Raw genomic sequence first — 14,339 nt, 5'->3', positions numbered from 1 at the left:
CAAGTAGGTACGAAGTTCGATTCCTGAGTGTGGTAAAAAAATTACATACTTTTAAAATTATTATCAATAGATATACTAAAAACTAATGGAATAATAGGTGTGTTTTTTTGTTTATCTATATAGATTTTGTGCAAAAAAACGACATCGGGATTTTTGAAATCCATGCAAACATTTGGCATCACTGTACATATACTTTGGCAGCTGTCTGTCAAAAATGTTGCTTTTGTTTTTTTTTTATTTTAACTCCGAAGTGGGAAGGCCATTACATCCATGTTGGATGCAAACAAAAATTTTCATATGGCCATGGCATCCATGTTGGATTCAAAAAAATTTTTTTTTCACAAAAAACCAAAAATTATCTGTATATTCTTAGCTACATTTTAAGACCATGAATATTTACATTAGTTGCGTCGTTCTTGTGTTATAAGCGTTTGAAGGTAGCCATATTGAATTTTTTTTCGATTTTTTAAAAATCAAATGTGAAAACTTTTTTATTTTTATTTCTAATTTTTCGAAAAAACTTTGGTAATTTTATATACATATCTGTTCAACAATCTTATCAGGATCCATTTAAGACTTTTATCTGAAAAGTGCATTGCGTATATCTCGAGATATTTACATTTCAATGCAACCATGTCAAACAAATTTTTGATTATTTTTTTCTATGAGAGTTTTTTTCAAACCTCGTTTTCTCCGCTTTTTTTTTTTGTTAATATTTTCAGATATTTCTGTATGAACACAACAAATAAACTACCTTGGCACTACTGTTTTTATCGAGAGAAAGTAAAATCTGGATAATTATCTGGATTTTTCAAAAATCTATACAGATAAAGTTTTTGTTGTTTTTAACACGTAAATTGTTTTGATTTCAAAAATCTCGATGTCGTTTTTTTGCACAAAATCTATATAGATAAACAAAAAAACACACCTAATATATATAATTTCAGGTCAAAAGATAAAATTCATGATTTAAAATCAAATAAAAACCAGTTAAAAAGAATTCTTTTTTGTTTTTGTAGTTGTTTTTTTAATTTCGATAAGACATGTATTAAAGAGCTATACAAGCTCTTCCGAAGCTATCTGTCAAATCTCAAAGCTTCGGTAGAGCTTCGGTAAAGCTTCGTTTAAAATCCTTATAGAGGGTCAAACTTGTATAACGTTCTCCTTTTTCCATGCCCAACAACCTTACTAAAGTTTAAAAGAAGCTGAAATGTAGCTTTTGTAATACCTTAACCGAAACTGAAATGTTAGTTGGGTAGCCCAAAACCAACATTTCAGCTCCGGTAAATGTATTACAGAAGATACATTTCCAGCTTCTTCTTAACTTTAGTAAGGTTATTTTGGGTATGGAAAAAAGAGATCGTTATACAAAGTTGGACTCTTTATAATAATGTCCTTTAGGTCTATAAGAAGCTAACTGAAGCTTTGAGATTTGACAGGTAGCTTCGGAAGAGCTTATATAGCTCCTTTATACAAGTCTAATCGAAATTACAAAAACAAAGCAAAAAAAGAATTATCATGAATTTTATCTTTTAAAGGCTTGGCCACACCGGAGGGTATGCGGTATAGCGGTAACGATATTTGTACTAAAAAAATTCCACACCTGAACGTTGATGTGTCAGTTTTGAATTTTTTTCATACAAGTACCCTCACCGCTACCCGTACCTCTACCGCATACCCTCCGGTGTGGCCAAGCCTTAAGGCTTGGCCACACTGGAGGGTATGCGGTAGAGGTACGGGTAGCGGTAACGATATTTGTATGAAAAAAATTCCACATCTGAACGTTGATTTGTCAGTTTGGAATTTTTTTCATACAAGTACCGTTACCTCTACCCGTACCGCTACCGCATACCCTCCGGTGTGGCCAAGCCTTTAAAGGCTTGGCCACACCGGAGGGTATGCGGTTAGCGGTAACGATATTTTTACTAAAAAAATTCCACACCTGAACGTTGATGTGTCAGTTTGGATTTTTTTTCATACAAGTACCCTCACCGCTACCCGTACCGCTACCGCATACCCTCCATTGTGGCCAAGCCTTAAGGCTTGGCCACACCGGAGGGTATGCGGTAGCGGTACGGGTAGAGGTAACGGTACTTGTATGAAAAAAATTCCAAACTGACATATCAACGTTCAGGTATTGAATTTTTTTCATACAAATATCGTTACCGCTACCCGTACCGCTACAGCATACCCTCCGGTGTGGCCAAGCCTTTAAGCCAAGTACGCAGCTGAAGTGAAACAAAATTTTCCATACAAAAATATAGCACAACGAAATTTAATTTTCTTTTTGTTTTTGTTATAAAGAGCTGAACAGAATGCGTCCCCGACTAACAAATTTGCTTCTATAAAGCTTTACAGGTGATAATGTAGCTCCTGTAAAGCTTTATAGAAGGGATAATGTTTGTTGGGTCACTCGTCGCTTTCCAATATCGCCGAAGAATGACGGGCTGTCAAATTACATATAAACAAAATGCATGCAAAAAATATTTTATTTTTTTTTTTTTATGAAAAATTCAGTAGGGGTATTCACGATCCGATGCAACTGGTCTTGTATCATTGCAAAAGTGCAAAAGTGTAAAATCTTACAACACTACAACAACAAAATATACGGATTAAAATTTTACAACAGTCTTGCACTTTTGCTATACCCTAGACCTATTGCAAAATAAAAATACAATAGAGTAAAATTATTTTTGACAGATGGCAGCTCACCGTCGCGTCACCCATGATAAACAGTTTGTCTTTTTTATTCTGTTTATTATGGTTGTCGGCACTCATGTCCCGTAATTTAGTTTCTTTTGATGTAAAATAATTTGTGAAAATTAATTAACCCGAACAAAACAAAGAATTAAATTATAAAAAATGGAAAAAAAGAAGAAGCAACAGTGGAGGAACAACCCTGTTAAAAAAAACATCATGGATTTCATTCATGCTTCAATATTTACTATAGATAAGAAAAGGGTCGTTCACGATCTATTGTAAAAAAATAAAATTTTACATTTTTACTAGGCCTGTTGCACCAGATCGTGAATACCCCTAGTATTTATTATGATTTGTTTTTTTGCATTTTTAAGAAAAAGTTCCACTGAGAAGAATAAAAACAAAAAAATAAGAAACAGTAAACAAGATGCAGATAGTGAAAAAAAACATACTCGTTGCGCGACTTCCATACAAATTTCACATTTTTGACATCTGTCATTTTAATCGCCGAGCGCCGCATTCTGTTTAGCGCTTAAACTTATTTTCTGATGTTTTTTCTTGAATTTTTTTATTTGAATTTTTATTATTTTCATGTCAAAGTCAGCTATTACATGAAGCCTCAAGAGGCGCGCCTCTTTTAAAACGTAATGAGTGCAAAAGAGAAAAAAGATGAAACAAAAAATTATCCGACCAGAGAGTCGTGGGTCGGAATTCTGAGACTCTTTTTTGACGTTTCTTTTCCCACTTTTTCTTTTTTCAACATTCCCTTTCATTTCTGTTTGCTTCTTAGTGCAATACAACAACAACACATTTTAAATCAAAAGAGAAATGTCAAATTTGAGTCCTGGACTCAAGAGGCATCGTGTAATAGTACGCGCCTCACAGAATGATTATCAAAAGAAAATTAGAAAAAAGAGTCAAGCCTCTTGAGGCTTCATGTAATAGCTGAAAAAGTGAATAATCGATGGTATTTTTTTTTAACATGTTCTCTTTTAAAATTTTTTCGTTTCGCTTCAGCTGCGTACTAGGCTTAAGTCGACTCGTGTAAATATAACAAAATATGTTTCCACCCAAAAAACCTTGCAGACTTTCATTCTCCAAGGATTTTATCCACCGTGACTCATTTTTCATTCCTATATTATTTTATTATTGTGAACCAACAGTCTAGACAAAAACGAATAAAAAAAATAAAATAAAATACATCAAAGAACTTTTGCACAAAAGAAATTTTGTGAAAGAAAAAAAAAAGAAAAAAATTCTATCAAATTTTTATACTTGTAAAATTTTTAATAATCCAAATTTAGTTTGCTTTTTGCCAACAACAACAAAAAAAACCTACAATTTAGTCTAAATAGTTCATTGTAGTTATTTAATAATAGCAATCAACTGCCTTGAAAATCGAAATAGAAAAAATAAAGAAAGAAAAACTTAAATAACTGGCCAGGCTGGTGAATCTAAATTGGTGTTCCTACCTTTCGTACTTTCTTGTTGCCAGAAAATCTGGAAAAGGAATTTACAGCAGCAACAGCAAAAGCTCTACGGCAAAAAACAACTTAAACATGTCAACTAGCCAAAACTCGAGCAGCAATTCCAAAAACAAACAGGACGAAGCCTCCTACAGCAGCAGTAGCAGCATTGAGGAATTCAATGAGACCGAAGAACGACGTCGAAGGATTCTCAAAAATCGAAATAGGTAAGAGTTTTGTCCTTTTTCTTTGTTTTATAGTCTTTTTTAATGAATCTTATAAGTCTTCTATGATCTATGTTGGTAGGGTTTTTTTTTTTGCTAAAACATTGTCAATTGTTGGCTCTTCTATGAGCTGTATAGCTTGATTCCACTTGTAGCTCAAAATATCTTGTCAGCCACAACAAAACCAACCCATTGTTGTCGCGAGTTTCATATTGTTCTTGGGAAGGATTTTGGTAGGTTCTTAGGAAGGCAAAATGTTGGCATAACTGGTACGCGTTTCGCGCATCTCAATATTCATAAAGAGACATGGAAGTCTCTAGATCAATCAACCGTTGACGGGATTGACCTTATTTCGACCGAGGCTAGACATTCCTCCAGTTTTATGGACGTCCGAATGTTCCGAGGAGCCACTATGACTCCAATGTACGGATGCGGATATCCAGAAGTTTATTGTCAAATGACTAGAATCACAAGAGATTGCCAGTTCTTTTTCTGAGCGAGTCTCGAATAACCTCTTTCGGTACAAGTAGAAAGTATAGCATTGTATAGTGGCAACTTTGTTAACTAGTCATCAGAGTTGCTGCCTCTGCCGTACTGGGTGAAGGAAGTCATATCCAAGCTTAAGTCCAATAAAGCTGTTGGAGCTGACGGACTTACTGCCGAGCTAATTGAAGCTGCAGGCAATCAACTGGTTAGGAATATGGTCGGATGAAAGCATGCCCGCAGAATGGAACCTTAGTATTGTATGCTAGATCTTTAAGATCTAAACAGCGCCAACTACAGACGAATCAGTATCCTTAACATCCTTTATTTATCAACCAGCCCGGTTACGAAATTCGGAATGAGCATTTCAGAACATTTTTTTGTGATCAATGTATTGAGTCATTTAAAACTAAGAAACAGTCAGATTGCGTCTTAACAGACTTCAGCAAGGCGTTTGACAAACTCTCTCATAGAATTTTGTTAAGAAAATTGAGCGCTCTTGGATTTAACGAAAATCTGCGTCAGTCCAATCGTCTTTCTGCTTTGCTGCATTAATGAACACACCACTTCTGCAGAATGTTTGCAGGCCTGCGTTGGTACAATTTTCAGCAGTCACTGAGTGTTCATAAACGTCAGAAAAAAAAAATATAAAAAAATTACTACAGAATGAGTTTTGTTTAGGCAAAAAAATATTTCTTTTTCAGTTCCCGAAAATATTGTTTTTAATAACACGAAAAATTTGTAAACCGTGTTACATTAGGGTGGCTAAAAAAAATACTTTCTTCTAAAAAAAAAATAATAAAAACACCGAGTAGTTCACATTTAAAACAAATTATCTATGGAAAAAATATTTTTAATTAGGGTGTTCAAGAAAGTTTTTTTATGCGTTTGAAAAAAAAAAAATGATTTTTAGTGCACAGAAAGTTTGTTAAGTGCATTTTTGCTAGAGTAATATTAAATTCATGCTGAATTAATTAAATTGGATGTGGTTGAATTCCAAGCGTAAATGTTAAATATACCATTTTTCTGAGCCCCCTAGTTCGAAAATACCTACCCCAATTTTACATTTTATTTCATAAACCATGTTTTACAAACTTTCTCTGCAGTGAAAAATAATTTTTTTGTAATTAATTAAAAAAAAATTTTGAACCACCCTAATGGAAAATTTTTTTTCTTCGATAATTTGGTCAAAACAATATCCACGTTGATTTTTTTGAAATTCTTCAAGCAACTGTAGAAAGATAACATTTTTTAGAGCCACCCTAATACGAAAAAAATTAATATAAACTCATTACCTCAAAAAACACGATTTCGAAGTTTTCTGTCAGCCCTATTCTGCTATCCATCGGGGGGAAAAATCACTAAATATTCACCAATTACGATTCTGCTATTCATCGGGGGGAATCCAAACTCACGTCGGTAATATCGGTAATGTTGTTCAGTATTCCACTAATCACGTGAATGAACTTGCTCCATACATTTGCAATCCGCATAAAAAATGTTGCGGATCTGTCACTTTTGTTTGTAAAAATAAATTCACCATCGTTGAAATTAAGCAAAATGCCACTTTTCATAAATTTTTAATTATTTCTTAACATTTAATCGGCTGCTTTTATTTTTTCTATGCAAATAAACACAAACAAAAAATTTTTTTTCCTTTCAATTTACTTCGTCGCCATTTTTTTTTTAATTTGACGTTCACCTCGACGTCAAATTGAGGGATGATAATGCAGTTTACCCGATGGATAGCAGAATGGCAAGGTAGAGTTAAAGTGAACCGAATGTGTGAATCGGATCTGAGATTCACGGGAACAGCAGAATAGGGCTGTGTGTCATTAAAATTTAAATTTTTTGAAAAATGAAAAAAGAAACATTTTTTGCACCACCCTAATTAATATGTTTGCTTTTCATTTTTTTTTAACAATATTTACATTTATTAACATTTATTAAAAAAATAAAATCAAGAGTCAAATAAATTTCTCCTTGAGTTCTGCAGCAATAAAATTTTGGCTGCGCAATCTGCCCGATGTTGACGACATACTGACGTTTATGAACAGCAAAACTGCAGTTGGACTAAGTTAGTCCGATCGCAGATCTGAGTTTATGAACACGACTAACGCAGGCCTAAGTTAGGCAGACTATTATGAAAACACCCATACTTTTGTGTTAACTCTGGAATACCGCAAAGCAGCCATTTGGGCCCTATACTTTTTATACTATTCATAAATGACTAACCATCCGTCTTGAAACATTCGAATTGCCTTATTTATGCGGATGATGTTACAATTTTTAAAATTGTCTCTAATGTTCTAATGTGATTGTGAAATGTTGCAATGTGACCTTAATTAATTTTTCGACTGGAAGTGTATTCGTAATTGTTTGCTTCTTAGTATCAATAAATGTAATTTTACGAATTTTATAAAACTCTCTAAAATTCCTTTCAATTATTTGTTAAATGGAGTTTCTTTGTCGAATATATGTCAAGTTTCTGTCCTTGGTGTCTTATTTGATCCTAAACTGGAATTTATAGAACACATCAACCCATCCTGGCCTGGAGTACGCTTGTCAGGTTTGGTCACCTCATTATGAGTGTCACATAGCGAGGCTAGAACGAATTCAAACAAGGTTTTTGCGGTTTGCCTTAAAAGGCCTAGGCTGGGGCAACCCTTACGACCTCCCCCCATACATAGACAGACTTAAACTTATTGACATGCCTTGTCTTTAATAATAATAATAATAATTTTAACTAAATGCCTGTAAGACCTAAGGTGTTTTAAATGCAAACTGCACGGAACTAGTTAGAAGGGATAGAAAGATAGGAAAGAATTTTTTGTTGGTACAGTGAATTGAGAATAAGGTCATTATTATCTCATATAATCCGACGGGTGGCTACCAAGTTGGGGGATAAAGAAAAGAATGCTGCCTGAGGTAGGGCTCGAACCCACACCTCCAGGTTAGCAGCCAAGCACTACATCCACTGCACCATTGCCAGAATAGAAGGTCTTATTTATGTTTTGCGTTCATTATAAAATTGATCTTTGTTTTTTTTGTCCCGCATTTAAGTTCGCAGTCGTATCGCAACATTGTATAATGTTGCCTTCTTTACGGAATTGTCAGGTTCTCTTCTTGGCAATTATCAATCAATTATTTTTAATCTTCTATGAAAAAATATAGGGAAATACTGGTATCACGAATTTTGTTTCACAATCTTATAGTACCAAGAACTTTAAAAATGTTTGAGATACAATCTCCTAATATTGTGTTTTCATTGCTACCTAGGATTCGCAGAACTTTTTGAATATTTAACATTTTGTACGTAGAGTTCAATATTAACCTTTTCCTAAATTTGTCTACCTCACACAAAGGACTGAGAATCTATCGAAAATGTATCATACGCTACTGTATACCATAAATCGAGACTGCAAAAATAAGCATATTTAGATCAAACACTTAACCTTTTTGTCTAAGGTGTCAAGGTGTGAAGTAGCAGAATTAGTCCAGCTTAGAAGAATTCTTATCTTTTAATTACTCCAGCGATCGAAGGTATCACATCGATACAGAAAGCCTATCTTCAGCTGAACTTCCCTTATATCTTCGGTTTTCTCTGAAATTTTTGCGTTGAGAACTTCAAAATCAAACATCATAACCATCTCCTTTCAAATCCTTAACTTCTTATCTCCTTAGCTAACAAATTCTTTTAAAATGAACATAAATTTCAGTCAATTATTAGTTACTTTTTTTGTGTATTTTTTTTTTTTTCATTTAGATTTCACCTCATCTCACTTTTTTTAGAACTACACACATAAAAATTAGACCCATTTTTAGTTTTCCCTTTCTTTCTTATAAAAACCAGGGAATACATAATTAGTATTAGGGAACAAAATGTGAAGCTGTGTTAGTGTATATAGTGCAAGCGAGAGTTCTCCAATTGGAACTCCATATTTGTGGAAGTTATTGTGTTAGTATTGGTAAACAAATTTCCCTGGGCCTGGTTTTCTTAAAATTTAAGGTATCTGGGGGAATTTATCATTCTATCTTCGAAATCAATCTCGAGGGTGACTCACGATAGGAGAAAAACAAAAATTTTCCTGAATATTCCTAATAACTCAAAAAATTCCAATCTTAATATTTTTTAGGAGTACATCCTACATGAACCGCGGCATAAGTAGCAAACTTCAACCACAGCTTTTGCAACAGCAAAAGGGTGGTGGAAGTAGCGTCAGTATGCTTTGCAGTTCAGGTGGAGCTATATCAAAGAATGACGTCAAGGTTTCCATGCAGCAAGGCAATGCCGGAGCAGTAATGGCAGGTCCATCAAAACCTGCCCCTGGCGAGCGCATAACTCTGCTCGTGGATAATGTCCGTTTCATTGTTGACCCAGCTCTAGTAACTGCCCATAGGAATACAATGCTCGGCACAATGTTCAGTTCGGGTTTCGAATTTGTTCATCCAAATGAGAGGGGTGAATACGAAGTTGCCGAAGGAATCTCACACACTGTGTTCCGTGCGATTTTGGAATATTACAAAAATGGAATTATCAAGTGTCCACCGTCGGTGTCGGTGCCCGAGCTGAAGGAAGCTTGTGACTATTTACTGATCCCTTTTGATGCCACAACAGTACGCTGCCAAAATTTAAGTAAGTTCACTGCAGCCATTTACTTGGTATTTTCATTTTTTGTTTGGATTTGTGTCGACAGGAGGTCTTCTGCATGAGCTTAGCAATGAAGGTGCTCGTCAACAGTTTGAAGTGTTCCTTGAGGAGTTGGTGCTGCCATTGATGGTAGCATCTGCACAAAGGGGAGACCGCGAGTGTCATGTTGTAGTTTTGTTGGATGATGATGTTGTTGATTGGGATGAAGAGTTTCCTCCTCAAATGGGCGAGGAATACTGTCAAAGTAAGTTTAATAGTGTCAAAATGAAAAGGGTGTTTTCATTCTGTTTTTTGTTACAGCCGTTCACAGCACCGCAATGCACAGATTTTTTAAATACATCGAGAATCGAGATGTGGCTAAACAGGTAATGAAAGATCGTGGATTGAAGAAGATACGTTGCGGAATAGAAGGCTATCCCACGCATAAGGAAAAGGTTCGCAAACGCCCAGGAGGTCGTGCAGAGGTAAACTTGTTTATAATTTTTTTGAAGTTTTTTCTAATTGACATTGTTTTTGTGATCTCAGGTTATCTACAGCTATGTTCAGCGTCCTTTTATTCACATGTCTTGGGAAAAAGAAGAAGCCAAAAGCCGTCATGTAGACTTCCAGTGTGTCAAGTCCAAATCAGTTACAAATTTAGCTGAAGCCAATGCTGATCCGCCATTGGAACTTGATGCGAGTATGTTTTAAATATTTTATTTAAATATAAATGTATTAAAATGATTTTGTATAATTTTAAGGTGGAAATCCAATACCAATACAACTTGTCGCTATAGCACCCGTGGAGATTAGGCCATTCATAAATGCTGATGGCGATGAGGCAGTTGGTGGAATATTAAATGAGATCGATCAGCCCGGGTTGGCCGAAGAACAGCACTAGGATTCTCTCTCAAAATGCCTAATACTCTCATACACAAACAAAAAATATCAATTTTTTTTAATATTTATTATTTTACTCGTTATTTATTTGGTTTTTTTTCTATTTTTTATTTTAATTTTTTTTTAACATGAACAAAATCGTTGCACTTATAAAGACATAACCCCACATAATGGAAAAAACAAAACAAAATCACAATTACCGTTGTATTATTTAAAAAATTTTCGATTTCAATCAATTTAGAATGAAGAGGAGAGATTTCGTACGTCGGAGTGACTTGAATCCCAACCAAATGAACGGTCCACTGCCATTTTCCACTTTGAATAACGCATATCTCGTTCGTTTTCGTTAATCAAAGGCTTAAATGTTCTATTAGCATCGGTATTGGACACAGGTACATCAATATCGGCATCTGAAATGGCTTTGTATGCAGCAAGAGCAATTCCCTGAAATTAAAGATTCACATTAGAAAAATTGTTACAAAAAAAAATTGTGTTGTTTAGTTTCTGGAGAAATAAACCAGCAACTGAAAAGCTATTGCAGACTTCAACTGGTTCCATTTCATGACAAAAAAAAAAAAAAACAAAATTAGCAAAACATTACCGGGCTCTCTTAAAGATATCAGTTCAAATGAACATAGAGAGAACAAAAAGAATACTCGATATTTGCCTATTTGTTGCGCGAGTCTATGTAAAGGTCTGGATGACTTCTTCCGATGCGACGTCAGCTTCACAAAATTATCAGGAACTACTCAAAAACCTTGACAATCACAAGAAAATAAACGAAGTTGTTTCAAAAGTTGCTCCCCAAAAGTTAATTGGGCACTTCTTGAAATTGTAAGGAGAACTTTTCCCTTATTAATGTTTCGATGATTGAATCTCCAATGAAACAAAAAGGCAGATGGTTTCAAAACAGAAGGAGTATGCAATTATTTTAAGCGAAAAACTGTAGACATTAGTAATATTTAGATCAAATGGTTTAACTAAATTTTCGTTGGATTTCTTGACTTAAGATACATATAAGCGCAAAATTTTAAACGATTACGATTTTAGTAAGTTACTAAGCCAAAAGCGGACTGATTTTTAACGTAGTAACTTACTAAATGGCTTTAGCAATTTACTAAATCGTTTAAAATTTTGGGCTATTGATGACTGGCCTTGCAAAACTTTGAAGTCAACTTTCCAATGAAACTGCCTTAATTGGAAGGATTTTTTGCACAGATAACCAATCTGAGACGCAAAACTTGACTTAATATTTAGTCCCTTACTTTGCAAATTTCATATTTAATTCTATATTTACCAGCGATGTTGTTTCAGCAATTTTTGGTCGAATAACATTGATTCCCACCAAATCGGCTTGAGTTTGTAGAAGCAAACTATTAGCTGTCATACCTCCATCGACTTTCAACTTAGTCAAAGGAATTCCACAATCTTTGTTCATTGCATCAAGAATATCGCGAACTTGAAAGCATACAGCTTCCAATGTTGCCCGAACAATATGTTCACTAGTAGTTTGATCGCTTATTCCGCAAATTACTCTGAAAAACAGAAGAAATTATATAAAACATCAATTTTCAATGACTTAACCAAGACTATATTACCCTCTAGCTTCTTGATTCCAATATGGTGCATACAATCCACTGAATGCCGGCACAAAATACACATCTCCACAATCATCAACTTTATTTGCAATTTTCTCTACAGCGCTAAACTCATCCACAATTCCCAAATTGTCTTTAAGCCAATTCAAAGCTGCTCCAGCTATTGCCACACTCCCTTCCAGAGCATAAAATGGATTTGCATTTTTACCCAACTGATACCCAACGGTAGTCAGCAAACCATGAGCCGAGCTGACAATCGAATTGCCTGTATTGTAAAGCAAGAAACACCCGGTTCCAAAAGTTGCTTTCGCTTGGCCCCTCTGCAAACATTGCTGGCCCACCAACGCAGCCTGCTGGTCTCCCATGCAAGCTGCTATGGGAATACCTTTAAGCGCTGGCCATGCTATATTCCCATACACTTCAGCACTGGAATGGATTTCCGGTAAAATACTGCGTGGTAAATCAAAGAACTTTAACAGATGCGAATCCCATTGGAGAGTCTCAATGTTCATCAGCATCGTTCGCGAGGCATTTGTGACGTCAGTCATGTGCAAGCCACCAGTGAGATTCCAAATTAACCAAGCATCCACATTGCCAAAGAGACAAGTGCCATCTTTCATGGCTTTTGTCACATGTGGAACGTTGTCTTTTAACCAACGTAGCTTTAGGCCAGAGAAGTATGGAGACATTGGCAACCCGCACAAAGGTTTTAAATAGTTTTTATTATAAGATTTATTTGGAATACTTTCCATCAAATGGTCAACTGTGGAAGAAGTCCGCATATCTAACCAAATAATAGCATTATGCAAAGGTTTGCCTGTATTCTTGTCCCATACAAGTGTCGACTCTCTTTGATTGGTCACTCCGACAGCTACAATATCCTAGAATAACTCAAACAAATAAATTTAACCTTGAGTTTTATTTTTAAACGACAATTAGACGACACAGAGGTCATTGACATACTTGTACTTGTCCTCCAAGTTCTATGAGTTTTTTTAAAGCTTCATCAATGCAAGTACTCACAACGGTGAGTATTAGCATTGGATCCTGTTCTACCCATCCTTCTTGTGGGTAGATTTGAGGGACATTCATTTGATGATAGCAAACAATTTCATCTGTTCCGGCTTTGAAGATCATAAATCGAGCAGATGAGGTGCCTTCGTCGATGGCTCCAATTAGTTTTCCAAATTTCATTTTTGTTCTTTTTTTAAGGCTTAGGAATACGTAATATATATGAATTTGCACTTTAAACCACGACCAAAATAGTAATAATAGAAGGCTTATGGTATCGTTTAAGGGTCAATAAATTTAGGTGATAAGAAATTGATTAAAAAAAAGTTATCACAACTAGGGATGGGCCGATATTTCAGTAACAGGTATTGAATAACAGGTATTGGAAAGTAGCAATAACAACTTGCTACTCATCAGGGAAAATACCTGTTACTGAAATATAAGTTAATATTTTCAGTATCTAAATAAATTTAAATTAAATTATTTTTTTTTGCAATCCAAGAAAATTTTCGGTAATAAGAAGGTTAATAAAATGAAAAATACCTACTAATTATCTAAACAACTTTCTCTTATCCTACACAAAAAATTAATTTTATCGGTAATAATCTGTAATACCTGTTACTCGGATCAAAATTATCTGCTTAGTCAAAATTATCAAGGAATTTATAATACCTGTTACTTTTGATAAAATTCATCTTTGATACTTTCCGTTCAGGCGAATAATCTGTTAAAAACACAAACGCTCCTATAATACCTGTTATTCGGATCAAAATGATCTCCTTACTCAAAATTATCAAGGAATTTATAATACCTGTTACTTTTGATAAAATTCATCTTTGATACTTTCCGTTCAGGCGAATAATCTGTTAAAAACACAAACGCTCCTATAATACCTGTTATTCGGATCAAAATGATCTCCTTACTCAAAATTATCAAGGAATTTATAATACCTGTTACTTTTGATAAAATTCATCTTTGATACTTTCCGTTCAGGCGAATAATCTGTTAAAAACACAAACGCTCCTATAATACCTGTTATTCGGATCAAAATGATCTCCTTACTCAAAATTATCAAGGAATTTATAATACATGTTACTTTTGATAAAATTCATCTTTGATACTTTCAGTTCAGGCAAATAATCTGTTAAAAACACAAACGCTCCTATAATACCTGTTATTCGGATCAAAATGATCTCCTTACTCAAAATTATCGAAGAATTTATAATACCTGTTACTTTTGATAAAATTCATCTTTGATACTTTTAGTTCAGGCGAATAATCTGTTAAAAACACAAATGCTCATATAATACCTGTTACTCGGATCAAA

General features: G+C 34.6%; 2 protein-coding genes across 2 annotated transcripts; one reads left to right on the top strand and one right to left on the bottom strand.

Moving 5' to 3' along the window:
- Positions 1 to 3,889: 3,889 nt before the first annotated feature.
- On the top strand, positions 3,890 to 10,599 carry LOC129909156 (BTB/POZ domain-containing protein 10). The gene is made up of 6 exons (XM_055986146.1): positions 3,890 to 4,393; positions 9,010 to 9,509; positions 9,571 to 9,768; positions 9,825 to 9,988; positions 10,050 to 10,203; positions 10,265 to 10,599. The coding sequence occupies exons 1-6, from the start codon at positions 4,260 to 4,262 to the stop codon at positions 10,402 to 10,404; spliced, it is 1,290 nt and encodes a 429-aa protein (XP_055842121.1). The 5' UTR covers positions 3,890 to 4,259; the 3' UTR covers positions 10,405 to 10,599.
- On the bottom strand, positions 10,456 to 13,343 carry LOC129909155 (glycerol kinase). The gene is made up of 4 exons (XM_055986145.1): positions 12,965 to 13,343; positions 12,002 to 12,882; positions 11,701 to 11,938; positions 10,456 to 10,847 (listed from the first exon to the last, which is right to left on the bottom strand). The coding sequence occupies exons 1-4, from the start codon at positions 13,193 to 13,195 to the stop codon at positions 10,641 to 10,643; spliced, it is 1,557 nt and encodes a 518-aa protein (XP_055842120.1). The 5' UTR covers positions 13,196 to 13,343; the 3' UTR covers positions 10,456 to 10,640.
- Positions 13,344 to 14,339: the final 996 nt, after the last annotated feature.

The sequence above is a fragment of the Episyrphus balteatus genome, chromosome 2, assembly GCF_945859705.1.
Source record: "Episyrphus balteatus chromosome 2, idEpiBalt1.1, whole genome shotgun sequence".
NCBI classification, from domain to species: domain Eukaryota; kingdom Metazoa; phylum Arthropoda; class Insecta; order Diptera; family Syrphidae; genus Episyrphus; species Episyrphus balteatus.
The sequence above is the reverse complement of the archived record's forward strand: the minus strand, read 5'-3'. Positions and strand labels throughout refer to the sequence as shown.

Bases quoted from the DNA above. Each gene is read 5' to 3' on its own strand.
- LOC129909156 (XM_055986146.1), top strand. From the start codon at position 4,260: ATGTCAACTAGCCAAAACTCGAGCAGCAATTCCAAAAACAAACAGGAC. The intron at 9,769-9,824 runs GTAAGTTTAATA...TTTTTGTTACAG, and splicing joins GGGCGAGGAATACTGTCAAA to CCGTTCACAGCACCGCAATG. The intron at 9,989-10,049 runs GTAAACTTGTTT...TTGTGATCTCAG, and splicing joins GCCCAGGAGGTCGTGCAGAG to GTTATCTACAGCTATGTTCA.
- LOC129909155 (XM_055986145.1), bottom strand. From the start codon at position 13,195: ATGAAATTTGGAAAACTAATTGGAGCCATCGACGAAGGCACCTCATCT. The intron at 12,883-12,964 runs GTATGTCAATGA...GAGTTATTCTAG, and splicing joins AACTTGGAGGACAAGTACAA to GATATTGTAGCTGTCGGAGT. The intron at 11,939-12,001 runs GTAATATAGTCT...TCTGTTTTTCAG, and splicing joins TGGAATCAAGAAGCTAGAGG to AGTAATTTGCGGAATAAGCG.